The 21,728-nt window shown below is 36.8% G+C and overlaps 1 protein-coding gene across 1 annotated transcript; it reads left to right on the top strand.

Annotated features, from left to right (window-relative positions):
* The first annotated feature begins 14,013 nt into the window (after positions 1 to 14,013).
* Positions 14,014 to 20,097, top strand: LOC131038346 (cyclic dof factor 2). Its single transcript, XM_057970731.1, has 2 exons — positions 14,014 to 14,468; positions 17,855 to 20,097. The coding sequence occupies exons 1-2, from the start codon at positions 14,334 to 14,336 to the stop codon at positions 19,334 to 19,336; spliced, it is 1,617 nt and encodes a 538-aa protein (XP_057826714.1). The 5' UTR covers positions 14,014 to 14,333; the 3' UTR covers positions 19,337 to 20,097.
* Positions 20,098 to 21,728: the final 1,631 nt, after the last annotated feature.

Below are 21,728 nucleotides of genomic sequence, written 5' to 3'. Positions count from 1 at the left end.
CAATATCCTCCTGTTTTGTTAAAAGTCTACCACTTGGACACTCAATACAAGATATCTAGTGCTGCCATTGACTGGTTTTCAGCATTAGATCCTTTATTTCTTTCATTTTTATGACTAAGAGACTTGGCACCTTCCTGATTGTAGATATCTTTACTTTGTTTGTTGGTAGAGTTTGTTTTCGCATTGACAGTACATAGGTCATGGACAATGGATTCGTCATCTAGGAAAATAGGTATGTCATGGTGTTCAGGTTTATCCCAGTCTATGAGATCAGGAAATAAGAGCGGTAAAGAGTCATTGGGTGGGTCAAGGTCGACTGCGGTAAGTGTCATGATAGAGGAATCATTAAGGTTGTCTGGGATATTGGATAAGTTAATGATATTGTCGAGGTCTTCGATGATATCATGTTCCGTTTAGACTTGCTCGTAGTGTCGTTGCTCATTTTCCTTAGCTATGTAGATATGTTGTGGACCAAATTCAAGTAGTATAGATGTTGTGCCTTGTCCTTCTTGAGAAAGGGGTGTATGAATAGCGCCTTCAAGAATATCTTCAATAAAATTTGAACAGCTACCCCATTCGTAGTCATTAGAATCAGTTTCAAAATCACTGCCCTAGTTTATCTTACTGCTTCTAACATGTATGTTGTATGGTGAGAAAAGGTCACTGATAATTGATACTAGTTTTGTAGTCTTTGTAGATTCAGAATCAGAGCCTGCTTGTACTCTTTGCATCTGTTCATATATTGTTTCTCCTCGGGGAGTAATGAAATCTTCAGGAGGTGATGTTGCTTTGTTTTGAATGGGTTCCTGAACGTGGTGTACTTCCTCATAGGATGCTTCTTCTCTTTGAATGGCCAAGTCCTCTTGTTGCTTCTCTTTTTCTTGGTGTTCTCACTCTTTCCTTATTGTTTATGCTGCTTGGTATAGTGCCTCTTGCCATGAATCCTCATTACATTTCTTCTTTACTTTCCACTGAGGTTTTTGATATTTATTTTGCTTCTACCTTGGGGGTAGAGTGTTGGTATTTTGGTATGGTTTTGTCATTGATGTCAACACCTGCTAAATACACCCACTTTGGAGATCCAGCAACATTCACCGGCAAACAGTAAATTGTGCAAACAGTTACCGGTATATGGTTAACCGACAGGATATAATGTTCACCAGTACCTGCAATGACATGGAAGACACTTGGTAATTTCGAAGACGTCATGTGGACACTTTACCTTGAAGTAATAATCATTGGTATATTCTCATTTGCATATTTGCTTTTACCAGCAAATAGGTCCAGGTTATCTAGGGTTACACCGGCAGGTTTATCTTTTCCAGATCAGCATGGCATGCTATGGAGATGATTTATTATTGTTGTAAATGCATTAAGCCGACATGTTCAATCGGTTATTGCATCGGATATTGTATTATTTGTAAAATGTTTTTATTGTTATATCTTGTAGAGCTGGCCTACTAAAATTGGTCTTAGGGTATGGTATAAATGTAAGATCTTATTTGTAAGATCAAGTGTGGAATGCGAAAAAAAATTAAGGAAGGGTATATGCGAGATCAAGCAAGGATATACACGAAGACATCATTTGAAGGTGAAGTTAGGTTTTTGTAGAAGCATATCAACATTACACCAGTACTAAATACAGCATATGAAGATGCTATTTTGTGCAGTACAATCTTATTGGATTTAACCATCCAACTGTAGTCAGTGTGACTCCCATTTGTGATTGAGCAGTGAGCTCTAGGCTGTTGGCCTTTCTGCATGTGCAAACCCCTCTTTGTACACTTACTATCTGTAGTAGTATCATTTGATTGTGGGTAAGGTTTCCCACTGTGGTTTTTCTCCTTACAGGGTTTCCATGTACAAATATTGGTGTCATGTTTTGTGGATGACTTTGTGCTTATGTTTCATGTATTAATTCTTACCGGTATAGTGATTTTCTGTTAACACTATTTACCGGCATACTTAACTGTCTTACCGGTATTAAGCATTAAGTTGGTTAATAAGATTTTGATTTGAATTTATTTGACAACTGATTCACCCTCCCCCCTCTCAGTTGTCTCCGAGACCTACATAGAGTGTGTCCATATCCTAGTCCTGTCTTGTCGTGGGAAAACTATGAAGGAGGGTCCAATGGTTCTGTAATGCCTTCTTGACGCTTGCCTATAGGTCCTTTTCCATTGTATCCCATTCATTGCATGATCAGGTATCCTTTTCCATATTGTTGTGTTGGTATATCTACCTTCATAGTAGCAAATCTGACTTCTTCCTCATCCTTGTATAGCCAGCTAAGGATGTCTTTCTCTTCTGATTCATGTGCTAATGTACCCAATTGAATGAACTTGCCATCAAACTTGGTGATGGGCTGTGTTGCTTGATGTGTTGATGCAGAAGGTTGTCCATGAGATTTTGGTGATGCTGGCAAGTTGGTTAGACACATGGGTTCGAAAGAGTATTCTCTCATGCCTTGCTCTTTGATTTTCATCTTTTGTTTGAAATCCATGGATAAAGATCTACACTTTTCTTGAGGATTATCTAGTGCTGAGGAAGTTTGAGCTTCCTTGTTGTGTGGAACCAAGTTGTCTTGGGCTACCCCCATAGCATTGCAATGTTGAAAGGGGTTGTTGTCAACTGATATGGAAATCTCTTGTCCATTATATGGGAATTTGACACACCGATGGTAGGTTGACGGTATTGCTTGCATTTCATGTATCTAAGGATGACCCAATAAAATATTGTATGTCAAGTCTATGTCTAAGACTTGGCACATAGTGTCCCATTGTATCGGTCCTACCTAAATAGGTAATATTACTATTCCCTTGGATGATCTTTCTTCATCATCATATGCCTTGATGGTGATCTTTTTGTGTGGATCAATAGACTGCTCAGAGAAGCCTAATGCATAGATAAGATTTAAGGTACAGATATTGAGACCAACTCCTCCATCTATTAATACTCTTTTAACTCGATGTTTGTAGATTAAGAATTCAATGTGAAGGGGAGTATTATGTGGATGGCTCAAAGATATATTATCATCTTCGGAAAAGGTGAGATTATGAGGCCCTGTCATATGAGCCACCATGGGTTGAAATTTGTTAGTATCCAGATCTTGAGGCACATTTGTTTCAACTAGTGCTTGTTCCAGGATGTCCTTATGTTCTAGCGAGAGTTTGAGTAACTCAAGTATGGATATCTGAGCAAGGGTTCTCCATAGTTGATTGACTAAGGTTATACTGAGTCTTGGGGAGGATGGTTGTTGTTGATGTATGCCCTTTCAAAACATATTTTTGAGCTCTGGTGGTTACATTGATCAACTCATGTTTGTGTTTGTCTTTGATTTTAATGACATTTACTTGGTTGTCATCTATCAATATATGATTGATGGTGTTATTGTATACGTCATTTATGCCAGCTCCTCTGGTATCGTTTGATGATGAAGCTCCTTCTTTGTTGTAATTTGGAAAAGGATTTTTAAAGGCGTCATGATCACCATTCGTTTTGAGACCATCGACCGTTAAATCACCTCTATCAATCATGTCTTGAACAATTTTTTTAAGCCTCATGCAATCGTTTGTTTGATGTCCTTTGTTTCAATGAAAATCATAGAAGTGTGAGTCATTACACCAAGGTGGTTTGACCTGGGGTTCGAAATTGTTTATGGCTGGTAATGTGATGATCTTGTTTGCTAGGAGTTCTCAGAATGCTGATTTTAAGGATTACCCCAAGGGTGTGTAAATGCGTCTATTTGGGAAATTGTTGGTGTTACCCCTTTGATTTGGGTTAGTCCCTCGATTGGTATTGTCTTGGGTATTGTTGGTGGTGTTTGTATTTGAAGGTCCTTGATTGGTATTTGGTGGATAAGTACTAGTGCCTTAGTTAACACCCTTTTGATTCTTGGTAGCCTGAGGATTACCTGATAAAGCCAATACTGGTTGTTTGGACTTCATATCATTAGCATCTGTTCCTCCCTCATTAACAACATTTTTATTTTTGGTCCAGAATCTGGATTTGTCTAAAGTGTTATTGGTGTTCTGATTGTTAAATTGAGAGTTGGATGAATTAGTTCCTTCTTTGAAGAACTTCAATGTTCCCTTCTTGACACATGCTTCCTCTACTTGGATTCCATTTTCAATTAACTTGGGAAAAGATGGAATGCACTGGAGCTTGAGTAGATAACTCATCTCACTATTCAAATTGTCAATAAAGATTTCCATCTTTTCTTTCTCAGGAACATCTCCAGGATACCTTGAAACCATACATCTCCACTGTTGAAGAAACACCATGAATGTTTCATTGTTTTTCTGTTTGGTATTATATACATCCAGCATGGTGATTGCGTGTTGAATATTGTAGGAGTATTGTGATAAATTTATTGACCAACTCATCAAAGGATCTGACGGGAGGTGTAAGTTTAGACAACCACTCCATTGTTTGCCCACCCAAGCTTCTTGGGAACAGCCTCATCAAGTAAGTGTCATCGTGAGCAAATTCAAGGCTCATGGTACAAAACTCTCGAACATGATCACGGGGATCACTCTTACCATCATACTTATCATATTTGGGTATATCTGAATTTAGGGGAAAAGGTATCATGTTTAATTTCCTGTCAAAGGGGTAAGGACAAATTTCATTTAAGGAATATCGTACTATGGTTCCCTATTGCATGTCCTGCATTTGTCTTTGCAACATTTTTATTTTTTGTGTAAGAGCAACCAGGGGCGCATTTGTTTGTTGAGGGAAGGGTTCTTCCTTTTTATTATCCCTAGTTTGGGTATGGGTGTGTTCTGGTATGTTATGCTATTCGGGTATGTTTTGTTGTTTAGGTATGTTTTCAAGGTCATGGGTTTCCTCTTCTCTCTATTGTTTTTGATAAGCGTAATTTTGAGACCTTGACCTAAAGATTTCAGTATCGAAGTCTTTAGGAAGTCTAGCTCCTTTGCTTGTTAGCATGAACATGTATTTTTCTTTGTCAACTTCTATGAGTCTTTCCATAAGTTTTTGAAATGAGGGGTTTTCTTGACATTCTTGAAGAAGCTCCTCAGTGATCTCTGTTTCTCCTAGATCTGGATACTCGAAAGGTTTTGATAACCTTCGACCCATACTGCACTCTGGTTGTGGTTCACTTTGCTTGTTTCATTGAGAGCGAGTGACAATGGGCATCTAGTAGAAACTTTTCATGACAAAGGGGACAAACTCTTCTTGTTGTTGTTGTTCGGGGGTTGGTGGTTCAAATCGAGCTATGTTATAAGTGATGCAAACTTCTGGGAAGAAAGTTGGGTTGATCTTTCCTCCACGATTCAAGCGTTGACTAAATGTTGATTTTTGGCAAAAGGCTCTACTTCTCAAAGGTTCTTCATCAAATTCATTTGACTTGTCTTGAAGATATAACCGCATATGATGGAGAAAGGTGCGATGTGATTTGAAGAGTTGATGATTTATCTAGAGAAATCTATTTCTTTTGGCAAGTTTTTGAGAACTAGGTTGTCGTTTCTTCAACTTAGTTTTGTGATGAAGACTTTTCTTCTCAAAATATGAGGAGTGGTCATACACGAGTGATCAATGGTTTCCTTTGATTTGTTTGGATTGAGATACTTCATTTGAAAACTTAGGCCTACTTTTATCAAGTAGAGGTTTAGATTCGCCTCCACGACAAAGTGCGTCAAATGATATGGATAAGAGCTTCTCGATATGGAGACTCGATTTGATGACTTAAGTTTAAACTAGGTATGTTTGGTTGATGGAATCCGTTAGATGGCGAACCTTTTGATCAATGTGATGATACTACCTGATTCTGATAGGATAAAGTTTTACCTCTAGTTAGTTTTGGATTTTGACAATTGTTGTTCTAAGAATGACTTGCTTGATTGTTTGGAGTATTTCTCGGATGTTCTAGTTCAAATTTTGATTGGTGAGGTCAATTGAGGATCCAAAAGGGTATCCAAGACTGATGATAAAATTTTCCAAAAACACTCAGTTCACTCTCTATTTCTCCAAGTTTTACCTATGCACTAAGATAGAGACCGGATGCGTTACTGTGTGATCCAGATGTTCTATTCAAAGTCACCTATGTGCTAAACTGGTTGTGCTACGCGCTAAACCAGAGTTTTTGAATTTTGCTTCGACATGGATGATTATGCACTATTATGTCCTTAATACGCGCTATTGTTTAGACTCAAAGCACTATAGTTTGCCCCCAATGCATTATTGCCCCCAATGCATTAGGCTGATGCTTCAAAGCGCTAATATGGTGTCTTAGAGCACTAGTGAAAAGTTTGCCAAATATTCAGACTATTATGCGCTATTTTTAAGAATGAGTGCACTAAGTTTCAGCTTGTATGTGCTAAAGTGTGCTCCAAATGCGCTAGGAGATTGCTCCTACGTGCTAGACTGCTCTATTTGCTCTATTTTTGGTTTTCTTGGAAATTTTCAACACTTGTTTTAATTTTGATGGATAATTTTTTGAATTATAAATTGTAAACACAACATGAAAGAGACAACCATTTTTTACTGTTCTAAACAAAGAGTGTATGTTCTGTGAGGATGTGTTCAAATCCCTAATGTTTTCACAGGTTTGGATACAAATAAGATAATTGAGATAGACTCTTAATTCAAGGGTCATCGACAATATCATAGCTCACTAGTCTTGATACTCCATCGGCTCAAACAGCCATGTCACCCCCTAGGGGGCGCCCATTTTTTTGCCTTTTGACAAAAATTAACTCGAAGTGAATTGCTTCACAATTGAGTAGCTATCTTGGGAGATATATGGTGAGTGATCTTGGGGGTGGATTCTTCCCCACCCTTGCACTATGATATTGAGGATGTTTGGATACTAACTCGGCTCAAGGTTTCTATTGCTAAAGTTCGTAATCAGGCTTCTGTTCGGTCTTCAGTGATAAACTCCCTCGGGAGGCTTCCCAACCTTTAGAACAAAGGCTTTATGTATTGTACAGATATTGGGGGAAGGCTAATCGCTGAGAAAAACCATTGAAGGGACTTTCGTCAACCTCCACTTTTGATTATAGTGGGTTGGAACACTTGGTGATAAAGTCGTTTCCCACTTAGGTCGTTCCCCTCTCACCGACCATTTAAATGATGCTCTAAGAGCAACTCGGGAGGGCATGCCTGCTAAATGATATAAATGCTTGAATTACAGAAAGCTTAAGAGTGGTTTGGCTTTTTGATTACCCATTTAAGGGGAGAGCATATACCTTCCACTTTCGAGACAAGGCACAAAATAGTTCTTTTTAGCCTTCAATTTAGTGATTTGCTAACTTCTATTAGGAGATGTTGCTCCAAAAAGGAATGGTGTTCTTTTTTATTTTCAAATCAATGATTTTTTTATCTAAGTAAAGAAATCCTGGTCAACAAAGAAAATTTTTGATATGGTCAACAAAATAAATTCGATAGGGGAAGGATTTCCCTCTTTTGCTTTATCTAGAATTTGGAAGTGAGGTTCTTTAACTTGTGCAAAAAAAATGAAGTGGAACCTTTTAAACACCAAAGGATGGTGAGGTTCATTTTATACTTTTGCAAAAGTAAAGTTTCTCTTTGTTCTTTTTAAATCCCAAAATAAATTGTTTTTCTCCCTATAAAAGGAAGATTAAGGTTTTTTTGTTGCTCTTTTTTAAATTCCCAAAAGGAAAATGAGTTCATTTTTACCACTAAGGAAAATGAAAAATTTCAAATAACTAACTTAAAAAAGTTAGAAACAAGAAAACTTAATCAAATGCCTAAAATAGTAAAAAAAAAATCTTCCAATCCTACAAAACAAGGGTTAGTGACCTGCAATCAAAACATCAATTAGTGAAAAGTATTCTAAAGGTGGACTTCTACAAGTCTAATTTTCTATTTTGGTTACAACTGTGTTTTTTCTCTATATCTTCTATGCACTAATCTGCAAACATTATGCACTACAAAATCTCTTCAACATGCTAACAGAAGACCCGGATGCGATACGTTGTTGTATGGATGCACTGAACTGATGCTTCAAAGCGTTGATGTTTATCGGTAATCCGCAGAAGTGTTATGCGCTAAGGTTACTGTCAAATGCGCTAAGTTTTGGGTCCAATGTGCTAAACAGTATTCAACATGCACTGACAAACAATTTGGATCCGCTAAAGGAAGGCACAAACGCGCCAACTCAACTTTTCTGCGTACCTACAAAGTTAGTCCTGCATCAAAAATGATTTAATAAATGGGTTTATGCCCCACGGTGGGTGCCAAAAATGTGTGCGGAAAAAGTGGTGTGATGAAATAGAAAATACGAATTCAGGACTAGTCCACACACCAATGGGACCCTTGATGCAAGTTATGGAGTTATATGGAATAACTCAACTTCCCAAGGGATGTTCCATTGTTCTCTATCTCACAAGACCCCTCAAGCCAATGCCTTTGCTCTCAAAACATTGAGAAAAGTGACTTAGGGATGACAATCATGAGAATGAGGGATGTTTGATCAATCTAACATGAATGCAATCCTAAATGTGCATGATATTAACAAATATGAATTAAACTAGCATATATATGATGATAAGATGAAAGGATTAGTAAAATAACTATCCTAACACAATACACTAGCTTAATATGATTATTATGATAATGGAAATACTTCTAAAATGCTAGTTTAGATGATTTCTATTCAAAGAGGTAGACTTAATGCTTTATAAAAATGTGTATAGATTAGATGCATGAAACTTGGATCCTTAAAATGGAGGAATGAGAGCTCTATTTATAGGAAAAATAGGGCAATGGATGGTCAGGATTGGATTATTTTATCAAGGGTTAGGATTGAAAGCTATCAATCCATGTTTACAATTCTCACCAATGAAATGGTGACAATTGTCAACATAAGACTGCTTGAGACGGGATGTAAGAAGCATTAAATGCTTGAGAAGACCTCATGATTACCTTGGGAGGTAAGGGTTAAGGTTAGGTTAGGGTTATCCATTGGAAAAAGATTTTACCCAAAGGGTAAATTCTTGTGCAAAGGTTAAAGGGATAACCATGGTCAAAGCAATGAATGCTTGATGAGACCCTTGGGTTAGATGAGGGTTGAGTTAGAGAGAAAGTCTCTAATCATGCAAGAGGTTTGAGTTAACCATTAATGGTTTGGAAGACTTTCAAGGTTAACTTGTTGAAGACATAAAGCCTTTAATGGTTTCCAAAGACTTTAAGGTTTGAGAAGTGACTTCCCTTTGCTTAGGGATGTGACAATATTTAGTAGATGGGTTAGGCTAATTTAGAAGTGATTAGAAGAATCTAGAAGGGGGTTTAGGGAGGCAAGTGGGAGATGTAGGAGAATGCAAGTGGATGGAGGATAATTTTAATTAAAATAAATTGCTTTATTTTAACAAAATATATGCAAGTGGGGATTTAAATAAATTATATTTATTTATTTGCCATGAGCAATTTAATTAAAAAGGGTAGAAAGGGGATTTAATTAAATAAAGTGATTTACTTAATTAAAACATATGAAAGGCTTAGGTGAATTTAATTAAATAAATTGAATAACTTATTTAATTAAATAGATGAATGTGAATGATTTAATTACATAAATTTAATTAAATAGAGGAATGAGATGAAAGGAATATTAAATATTCATTTAAGAAAATGGTCATTTTTATACATCTACAGGAGCTTCATCTCCAAAGAATTTGCACCCTTAGGTACACAGGAAGCATGACCATCAGATGTTGAAACAACGGTCTTCTTTTCTGCTTGATCTGATGTGAGGATGGAGAATTCAAAGCCCTATTCTTGGACTTCACATAAGCACTATTGCACTAAACTGTGCATGCATCTAGCTTATACAAGGTGCCAATCTAAACACCCTTAGCAAGCACCATAGAGCCTCTTGTCATCTTGCATCCACCTTGAGAGAAAAACAACCTACACACCCACATCACTCGACTTGTTAACCGAAAGTAGGTTCCATGCCAAACCAGGGATATGCAAAACACCATCAATCCCCTACACTACATTCAGGGAATCAAATCTTGACTCTTCCATGTGACCAACAACATTCAACTGAGAGTCATCACATAGATACACCTTTCCACCATTAAACTCTTCATACTTAAAAAAATAACCTCTATGAGAGGTCATGTGGAAAGAGACACTTGAATCTATCAACTACACAAATTTTGATGCATGTGTTTCTGAGGATGCAACAAAAGGATCTACTTCATCATGAGAGGATTTATCACAGTCAGAATTAGAGAAATCCTTTTTACCTTTCTTTTTCTTCTCCTCTTTGCATTCTTTTTGAAAATGACTATATTTGCCTCAGTTCTAACATTTTGTCTTAGAATTTTTACCGAGTGACTTAGATCTCCCTGAAGACTTGGATTTACCCTTCTTGTCCTTTTTCTTACCTTTCTTCATCATTCTACCATGAGCAATTAAGGCCTCCTTAGCCATCTCAAAATATTTTCGTTGCATCTCTTCAGATAACAACAAACCAACCACATCCTCCATTTTGAAAGTGGTTGTTGTGCTTCCAATGACCATCACAAGGTGATCCCATGAGTCCAATAAAAAACATAACAAAGTCATACATTTATCTTTATCACCAATCTTGTCATTGATGAAATTCAGTTGAGTAGCCAACATGTTGAACACATTCATGTGATCTACATCGGACCCTCCTTCCTACATCCTTAGAGAATACAGAGCTACTTTATCAGGAATAACTTATTTACAAAGGATTTCTCTTGATAAATATCACCAATCTTTTTCTAAAGTGCAGCTGCAGTCTTCTCCTCTTGGACATTCAAGAGCACCGAATCAGCCAGAGTGAGTCTTATCAAACCCTTGGATTTCTAATCTATTTGTACCCAATCATCCTACGGTGTGTTTTGGGGTTTCATCAAAGAAACCGCAGGGCATAAATCTCTATACACCAGCATGTCCTCCATTTTGAGTTTCCACAACTCAAAATTGTTGTCATTATATTTATCCATCTCTATTATGTTGGATGTGATTTCCATATAAAACTTGCAACAAAGTTATGAAATCTTCCTCTGCAAAACTCCCACTGAAACTAGACCAGCACAAAAAAGTTGTCAACCCAACAACAATAGCAAAGTTGGCTAGGCTCTAATACCAATTGAAAGGAAGCCAAAGTGTGGAATAACACTTCCAAATGCTAAATCGAATAGGAGAGATGATGCATAAATTTCTTACAAACTCTTAAACTATTGCAGATTAGATAAACATATAAAATCATATTTAAACAAATAAAACTAGAACACCATATATACATGGGAAAACCCTTTCGGGAAAAAACCCACACTCCAAAAGTTGGACTCAATTGTATTATTGGCAACTCTAATAGTTACAATACAATTCCTATAGACAATGCTCTTCAATAGTAAATAAAACAACAAGGAATTCTAGAGAATATCCAACACATAAAAGCTTCTTAGAAGATATCCAACCCATAATACAAAATACACAAAGAAGCCACATATTTATAGAGCTCAACACAGGCGAAAAGTGCCCATGGTTTCCAAAACCAACTCCAACACCAAAGAGGTATGTGGTGTCAAAAACAACTACTTACTAAACTCATGACATGTTGCACATAGCAACTTCCAATGCAACAATACATAACTCAACCATAATGTTCACCTTGACATATGCAATACCTACCTCACACTACTTATCGAAAGAGAACTCCACCATAAATATCAATTGCCAGATAATTACTCTCCATGACTCTTCCACCGAACTAGAAATTGCATAGTACTAATTTAGAAATCCGTCATAGTCTCAGAATAGCAACCTATGACACTAGTCCCCTAATTTTAGGACTTCCAAAGTGGGCTCAATAAAATAATCATGTTTGGACTCTAAGGTTGAGACACCTTAATCCCAACACTTCCCTCTTAGCGTAAAACTCTAGATCTATACTTGCACAAGCACAAAACAAGGAAAAAATGGTTGTGGCTATATAGGAGCTTGCTCAGTGAAACCCTCACTTTGGTATTTCTACCTCCACAGAGAGTAAAGTTGATATTGAAACCAAGTGTGTGCTCTAAACCTTAAGTGAATTTAAGATTGTAGTGAGTAGTGACATGCATAATAAAAAGGAAACCCTACTCAAGTGTATTAAAGTGGAGTCCTAGGTGATTCAAACAAAGGTGATGCAAATCCAACTCAAGAGAGCATGATATGAATAAAGACAACAAATAACAATAATGTAGATCTAGAGATTAAAACTCAAAAATGTGAGAATAACATAGAAGCATATCAAACCCTTGAGGAGAGGTACAAGTTGATCACTAGTCAGTAGTCTCCACCATCCATCAACATTCCTTGAAGCTTCAATCATCTTGTAATAATGGTGAATGATTGATGTAGATGAAGATTTCATATAATACTTCAAAAATGCAGAGTTGAGTGTACAATTTGGTAGAGCTTCACTATCACCAAAATTGTACATCAAAACATGGGAAAAACTACTAGCTTATATATGGATCACAAGGTTAGTTTTTGATAAGGCCAACACACAAGGATCAAATGCAAAGATCGAGACTAGATTTCAAAATGCAAAGTCTCACTTGAAATGCAAACTTTTTCGAGGGATTTTCACAAGACCAGGGCTCTAGATACCCCGCTCAACCCATAATGATCTCCTTGGAAGGGAAACAAAAGTGTGGAAGCTTGTAAATAGGATTTGGTCCTAATTTTGATATTTGACGACGAATTAAGTGTTGGGTAAACAATAAAAATATATAGAGTAACATAGGACACATCTTCTTGAGTTTGGGGTAAAGCCAAGGCTAGGGGGATGAACACTAAAACAAGTGCTAAGAAGATTGTGAAATTGGGCTTGCATCATTAAGCAGAACAATTTACGACACTACAACTAGATAGACAATTCATCTTTTATTTTGTGGCTCTCCTTCTAGATTCAAAGGACACTCTTAAAGGCATTCACATCCTCTTCTATGATAGTTCCATCACAATTAATATCTTACCAACTTGTTTTACATTTGTTTTCATAAGATTCTAGAATGTTTCAATCTTTAATAAAAGACGAGATAGTTCCATCACAATTAATATCTTACCAACTTGTTTTACGTTTGTTTTCATAAGATTCTAGAATGTTTCATTCTTTAATAATACACGAGACTTCTAATTTGATTGTAACACTTCTCAACAGTACTGCGATAAGATGTGAGTAGTTTAAATTAATTATCATACTCCAACTCACAGTTATCACAATTATTACTTTATCCTCCCTTTGTTATATATTGTAATTAACAAATTGTCACAATGAAACAATATTAATTATGTATCCTCATTTATCATCTAACATCTCATCTTTTAAAAGGAAGCCAAAATCCAAAATTGATGTGGACTCAAATTCACCGAGTACGTGGATTTAAGTAGGGTTGATGAATGATAAATACCTAGCCGCACACTACCTAACCTTTGAAATAAAGCAGCTTTGGAAATTAAAGAAACAATTACAAAAGTCATGGAAATTCGAAAGCTCATGTCCATTTAAACATAAAGCGAACGAGCTTTTTCTTTTCGAGTGTTGCCCTTGTTTTGGGGGGCACGTGTAGGTGCCTGCCGTTCTCCTCCACGCATGGGATATGGTGCACCTAACAATAGGGGCCGAGAACCTGCCACGTGTAATGGCGTATCAGTCCAAGCAATACCCACCACAAATAACGCAACACAACTCTAGGCGGGCCCACCACCGTGAGAAGGAGGACGCGTGTCGTCGTATCTGTAAAGCAGACTTCCCGATCTACGGCGAGGAGGATCGAGTTCGCTTTCCCTTTTTGCAGGCGGGTCCCACAGGGGTTTAATTACAATAAAGTGAATCGTATGGATATAGATGACAAGAATGACGTCTGAAAATGTTGACGTGGAAGCACTAAAAGTCCTCCGTAGGAATAAAAAGTGTACGAGTGGGTGTCAGGACCACTACGGTGAAATTCATAAAAGAGAATTATCTATTAATTTAAGCGTTTAATTACGTGAGACGGCCAAGCGGAGCCACGAAAACTTGTGGCTGTGATGAGTGCCGCTTTTTTACGCCGGCGGCGGCGGTCGGTGTCCTTTCCCGACGAGCTTGTCCGGGAACGGTAGAAACGGTGGACTATTTCTTCTTCAATTGCTGCCTGCTTGGATTTATAATTGTTTTTTCTCACGATCTTGTCTGTAATGTGATTCGAACCCCTTGTCTGAAAATCCAATCCCCAGGCGTTTGCTGCTTCTTTTAATAGGGGTTTCACAGTTGGACTGTTTTTCTATTTTGCGGGGTTGGGATTGTTGTCCACGTTTTCTTCTAGGGATCTGAGTGTGTAGAGATGAAGGGCGACCCGGGTTTTAAGCTGTTTGGAAAGACAATTCCAGTGACTGACGAAGAGGATAAATGCTCTGTACTGGAGAAAGAGTGTGAGGATAATAATGATATTGAAGCTCCTGCTCAAGTTCCCGATAAGGTTGGTAGTCTAAATTTCAGCAATTTTTTCTAGATTTCTTTATAGTTTTTAGTTGAAAAAAGAAGCCTTTTTGATGCATTAATTTGTAAAAGCTTGTTCTTAGTGCGAACTTTTTTTGAATGGTGAGTTCTTGTTGCGTTTACCATCTTGTTGTTGCGTGGGATGTAATATTTTACCCTATTTCAAGATTTAAAACTATTTCTTGGGGATTTATACTTTACCTTATGTCAAGATTTAAAACGTCTTTTTAGGAATTTGACCTTAGTAATGGCGTTTCATCTAATTTTAACACCTGAACATGCATTTTTTGAAGTCATTTAAATATTGAAGCAGGATGTTGTAGCCTGTTGTTCATTCCATTTGACTATAATCTCTCAAAATCAAAACCCAGTAGATGATTTTTCTTTACGTAGATTAAATTTAAAAGTGTCTTAAGATATCAGAAATTAGAGCTTCTAGATGAAACACCCAACTGAGATTCCAAAGGGCATTTTGTTTTGTTTTTGTTTTTTGTCATATCAGATTCTTTTCTAGATTTTTGGCAATAACAGAGGATTTTAAATAATCTAGGTTTTAATTTTTGTTGTTAATGTCTTTTATGGCTTTGTTCTGGGATCACAGTTTGAGTTCCTAAGTTTTAGGTCCTCCTTTGGAACCCATTTTCAGGTAGAAAATATTTTTGTTTGTTTGCTTATTCATACTGAAACCTCATAACATCTTTCCCTTACATGCTGGGAAGGACTCAAGTTGTCACGGCTTAGAAATGCTCACAATTTATATCCTAGAAGCAAGCCATCGAAAATAGGTCTTGGTTTGCCGGTTCTAGTTTAAACTACAACTCTTCTGAGCAGTGAGCCTGAAACTTTATTTGTTTTTTGTTATTCTGATTGATCACAAAGGTAGGCCGGAGTTGCAGGGTTTGCCATATCTGAATTGGGTTTTTTTCAGATTTCAGAAGTAGTTGAAAACCTGTGATGCGCTTTTGTAAGAGCAGAAAGTTTAATGAGTTCCTTCAAAATGGTCTATTCAGGCTCATGAGAGATAGGTCCTTGTGAATTACTACTCTTGAGATATGTGTCACTGAAGGAATGGCTCCAGTCATAAAGATTCTGTGAAATCTAATAATAGTGAACTGGAAAAAAACATACACAGGAAACAATTATGACTGAATACGGATTTCTTTAGTACAAATGTTTACACTCCCTGTCCGTACAAGGGTTTCATATCCTAGAATTAGCTCCAGGTGCTTTGGTTATCATTTAATTTTGAAAATATTCTTTATTTTACCTATTTTAGTTCAGAGTTTTTTTGGGTTGATCTGAAAACAGAATTTGTTTTATGTTGAATCATGCCCTTGAGAATATATGAATCTCTAACCTCGTCTATAGGTGATTTGTCAAGAAAGATTATTTAGAGTTTGAGTTTATGCTAGAGTGTCTAGATGAGCACCCACAAAAGAATTTAAGCATGGTCATCTTGAGGTACATAATTTTGTAGGGATTTAGCTGTAGGAACATTTTTTTAATTCTTAAATAATATTAAGAATTTTACAATTTTACATCCTAAATATTCAAGTACTGAGAGAGCATACCAATCTAAAGCCATGTGCCCATCTGTTTTATCAAGAATTATTCGGAAAATCCACTTTCTTGAGTTGACCGGTTCATGCTAGTCTTTTGATGAACTCTGTGAATCTTGTTCAAGTTCCTGAAAGACAATTTAAACGTTTTTGTCCTTTATATGTTCAATGTACCAATCCAGGACATGCTTGTTTATCTAGTGAGAAGAGTAGAAAAAAGTGTTTCTACATGTGATCTAGGCTGCTATGCAATTTTATTATTTTAATAAAGAAGAAAATTTTTGCTGTTCATTTGATTAATAACTATTTTCAGTCAACAATTTCCTAGTGTTTTATATTTGGTGAACACGTCTGAGGTTCTTCCAGAGCACTTTCTGCGAGAGGGCAATGGATTTGTTGTCACATGTTTAATTAATTGAGAGAAAAGGTTGTTAAGCCTGAGTTGTTCTATTTCAAACCCATTAGGAATCACATGGACTAGAAAATGTCCAATACCATATTCTTTTAAGCAGTGTAGCCAGATCCACATTTTGGGGGAGCTGCAATGCCTGTGTAGTTATCAGGGGATTTCCTTGATTGTTGATTTTTCTGTGAGGATCCTAATGTGAAATTTAACTCTTCACGTCAAATAGCCCATTTTTGTTATATTGCATCTTCTTACACCTCCTTTTTTGGTGATTTCAGTGTTCCATGGGGACGCGTTTCCCCAGGCCCATTTCCCCCCGTCCCCGAAACTTAGGCCCTTTGTTCCCCCGTCCTCAAAGCCCTTCCCCGTGTCCCCCCGTCTCCCCGAAACTTAGGCCCTTTGTCCCCCATCTCCAAAGCCCGTTCCCGCATCCTCCTGTCTTCCCATCCCCAACGGCCGTGGAACATTGTGATTTTAGGTAATTAATGTCTTTATGGATTCCTTACTGAGCAATTCTATTTAAAATTTTTAATGTTGTTTGTTGTCACCCTTCCGTTTTGGCTTAAAGAATGTTGGTCCAGGCATCAAATAATTTTCATAAGGGGATAATAAACATGCTTATTTTCCAACACCTCTCACAAAATCTTTTGGAAGCCCTACTTGAATCCAAACATTGGTTTTGCGGAAATGTGTTGCATAATGGATTGTATCCAGTTGAAAAGAGGGATAAACTTTCAGTTCTTTTTACTAATATTTTGTCATTAAAATTGGAACATCAATGGGCACATGTCTTTTGGGGACACAAACAGAAAACCCAATTCCTTCTGTAGGTCACGTTGACATGCTTGGCATTTTGCCTCGCAAAGCTGTAGGATTCCTTAATACATCATGGATTTTTGAGCTTGAGTCTCGATATACAACTGTACCACATTAACCATTACACAACCCCATGGAATCTTGGGCTTTTATTTACTACTGTTAAAGCATCAGATTTGAGATTTTTTCAATTTGTTTTAAGGCAGCAGAAGTGCTTTCTTACACAAGGTTGAGATTTCTAGGTGGCACTTTTACAAATATCAGTCTAAGTCATTAAGGATCTCTGTCTTGGGGGATTTGAGGATTCTTGATAACTTCTTAGAGAATTTACTGCATCAAAAGAGTAACTTTTTGTTGTGCTGGGGAGGGTTTCAATTGTATAGCTGCTATGTTTTTGTTTATATTATTTATTGTTAGATATTTATGGACACAATTAACCAATAAAAAATAAAATGTCAAAAAGTTAGAGATGGTGGAGTTGGACTCTGTCATCTATTCCACCAATGCTTGGATTCCTGTCAAAAGTTTGTGGTTTGTTGCATCTCTCTTCTGGTCTGATATGCTTGCCAATGATTTGTATTACAGGAAATATTTCAAGACAGCAATCTGAAGTCTGAAGTTGAAGGTCCGCCTGACACAAACCCAGAAGAGGTAGAAAGCTTTACAGGCACCAGTGATTCCAGAGAGGAGAGTTGCAAGAAACCTATGCAAGACTTGGAAAAAAAGATTCTACCAACAATAATGGAAAATAATAACTTGAAAAATGGGAATGGGGAGGAAGAAGCTGATGGTAGTGGTACAAATGGAAATGAGGAAAAGATGCCAAAGAAGCCTGACAAATTGTTACCTTGTCCTCGCTGTGATAGTTTAGATACAAAATTCTGCTATTATAACAATTACAATGTGAACCAGCCACGGCATTTTTGTAAAAATTGCCAAAGATATTGGACTGCTGGAGGAACAATGAGGAATGTTCCTGTAGGTGCAGGACGGCGTAAGAACAAACATTCAGCTTCACATTATAGGCATATGCTGATGGCTGATGGTCTTGCAACTGCCAGAGTAGATGGTCCTGATTCTGCCCACCACCAGGTAATGCCCACTGCACTTTCTTCGACACGGGTATTAAAAAATTCTCAACTACAGCTCCTTCCTTTGGACATAGAATCTGCAGGGGGAACTGTGCTAAATTTTGGACCAGATTCTCCTCTTTGTGAGTCTATGGCTACAGCCCTTAATCTGGCAGATCAGCCAATGACAAACAGACAAGCTTTCTTAAATAAAGATGATGAAAAAAATCAATTGACAAACAAAGAAACTAGAGATGATAATTCATGTGGATCTTCAATTACAGGCAGTACTTTTGCAGAAAAAGACGATGGCACAAAGAATTTTCATTCTGTTCCTCAAATGGACCAAGTAGGCATGATGGGATGGTCTGGCAGTTTTCCTCCACAGCACCCCTATTATGGAGGTCCCTGGCCATATGGTTGGAATTTTGGTTGGGGGGCTCGTGCTCCAGTAACTGCAGCAGCAGGGTGCCCTAATGGTATTGCTTATGCTTCTGACGGTAGTAATGTCAACACAGGTACATCAGGGCCAAGGCTGCCTGGTGTGTGGGCAGCAGGAATTCCTTGGCCTTTTGTTCCTGGAACTTACTGGGCAGGTCCTCCTGGCTGGGGAGGAGGCACATGGAATATTCCATTTCCAGCACTAGCCTCACCTACAACTGGAGGATTAAGTTCTCCATCAAGCAGTGGTGGTAGCTGCGGATCTCCAACCTTAGGCAAACATTCAAGGGACTTTCCAAGTGTTGATTGTAAAAGAGATGGAAGTCTGTGGGTTCCAAAGACTTTAAGAATTGATGATCCTGGTGAAGCTGCAAGAAGTTCAATCTGGACAACATTGGGTATTGGAAATAAATGTGAATCCATTACATCTGGTGGGATTTTTAAAGCTTTCCAGTCCAAGACAGAAGAGAAGGATCTGGGTAAACGTTCTCAGCAAGGGTTACATGCTAATCCTGCAGCATTGTCAAGATCGATGGCCTTTCAGGAAAATTGTTGAGTTTCTTTTTAAATATAAAACATTCATTTTCTCTTCACTATCCTTTACTCCAGTGGAAGGTAGGTAACCATTTTTCCAAATCTCTTATATGCCATACGGAATCCCGACTAGAATGTCTGATAATGGGAAGTTTAAAGGTTTTACCCATTGTAAAGTATTTTATTTCTTCCTCCAGTTTGGAGTCCATATATTATGGTTAACAGCTTAAGCTTATATGGAGCTGTACAAAATGTTATGACAAGTTTGTCTTCATCTGATTTTTCTTCAAGCGCTTCTCACTAAGATCCTAGTCTTTTGGAGAAGATATTGAATTAGAGGTCACAAGATGTAAAATGCTAGAAGACAATAATAATTTAAGCTATAGTAAAACAGCAAGAGCTTGGTCAGACTTGAGACTCTGGAAGAAAGAAGCTTCCCAATAGGCAAGATTGGTTAGCGGCTTTATCATAGAAAGAAGAGTCTTGCACTGCAAAGTTGAATGGTGGACTTGCAATCTGAAAATGAAGTATAAGCTAGCCACTTTTTGTTTGCATTTATAACTTGGATACTAAATATACGACATATGTATATATAGGGGAAGGAACAAACTGCAGGTTAAATACAGCAGCACTCTTTCCAGAGCTGAGATGAGTACACCTACTAATGACTGAAAATTTAGGTTTTATATTTGCAGCATCAATACAGTCCTGCTATCTTTTGATCATAAGCTTGCCTCTTGAATATCTTTTTTGGTTAAGGAATACTTCTTAAAATCTTTTCAATCAGTATTCTATTTTCTGTTCAGGCTTTTAGTGATGTTAAGAGTTTTTGAGCTTGCAGAACACAGGCAGGGTATATTATTCACTTACATGAATGGTGATGAAGTTGTGTCTTTTTTAATCTTTAAATGCTTGGCTATATTATGATATTTCTGTCAGGATTCAACTATGTAGTTTTTGGGTCAAACTCATTGACCTATGTTTCATTAGTGGATTAAAATGTTTATATGTTATTGTCTAGTGAAATTTAGTTTTTCTTTGGTTAGGGTGGCTATCATTCTGCTATTGTGAAGTGCATATTTCCAACATCATCTTCAGATGTACCATGTTTTGCAAATTTTTATTCCTCAACAATCTGTTGACAAAACAATGGGTTATGATGTAGAAATCTTACTTGAACAGGAAGGTGATGGTTTAAAATGCTTGGAAGTCATTGAGTGCTTCTGTGAATATTTGAATTATGTAGTTTGTTTCCATATTCTCTTGGTTAGAGTATATGAGAAAGATCTGTCTGCAAAAGCATCTTGCTTTGAAAAGATAAGATGGACTCGGAAGGAAAATCTTTTGATATCATATGTTCCATAGTAGCAAAAATCGTTTAGGGAAAAAATGGGCAAACCAAAAGTATAAAAAAAAATCGGAAAAAAATTAGGAAAAACTTGGATTTAAAAAAAACATTAAAAATTGTAGAAAAAGAGACGAAAACTATTTTTAAAAATAATTACAAGGCATTTTCATAGCATAGAGATATAAAGAGCAAATAAAATAGAGTTTAACTTGTGAATTGTAGAAAATAATTTTTTGTTGTTTATATTCATATTACTGATTACATAGGCAAATAATCAGTTAACCTTTTAAGAGGTCAGTCACCAAATACACCAAATAGTTGTCTAAGTATTAACTAAGTCTATGAAGTAATTGACATCAAAAGTTAACAAACAAATAGTAAAAGTAAGTGTCATTTTGAAGTGATCGAAGAATTTCATTGTGATTGAGGCAAGGAGTTTTGTAGGGTTAATTCAATATTTTAGAAAGCTTATCAAATCATATTCCACAATTACAATGCTTTTTATCATAGTAACAAAAATCATTTGGGGAAAAAACGGCAAACCAAAAGTATAAGATTTTTTGAAAAAATGGGTAAGAAATTGGATTATAGACAAACTAATTTTTTTTTAAAACTAGGGCATTTCCATAGCATAGAGATATAGAAGGTAAATAAAATAGAGTTTAACCCATGAATTGTAGTAAATAGATTTTGTTGTTTATATTCATGTTAATGATTACATAGGCAAAAATATTCGTTTAACTTTTTAAAAGGGCAGTCACCAAATACACCAAATAGTTGTCTAAGTTTGAGATCAAAGATTAGCTAAGTCTATAAAGTAGCTAAGATCAAAATTTATCAGATTGAGATCCAACTATTGTTAGGAATTTAGTAAAAATGTAAGCTATTTTGAAGTGATCCAAGTCTTTCATTGTGATTGAGGCAAAGAGTTTTCTAGGGGTATTAGCTAAGTTTATGAAGTAGTTGAGATCAAAATTTATCAGACAAAGATCCAACTATTGCTAGGAATTTAGTAAAAGTGGAAGCCATTTTAAAGTGATCCAAGACTTTCATTGTGATTGAGACA

Source organism: Cryptomeria japonica, chromosome 10 (assembly GCF_030272615.1).
Source record: "Cryptomeria japonica chromosome 10, Sugi_1.0, whole genome shotgun sequence".
Lineage (NCBI taxonomy): Eukaryota > Viridiplantae > Streptophyta > Pinopsida > Cupressales > Cupressaceae > Cryptomeria > Cryptomeria japonica.
Note: the sequence above shows the minus strand (reverse complement) of the source record. Positions and strands in the feature narration are given on the sequence as shown.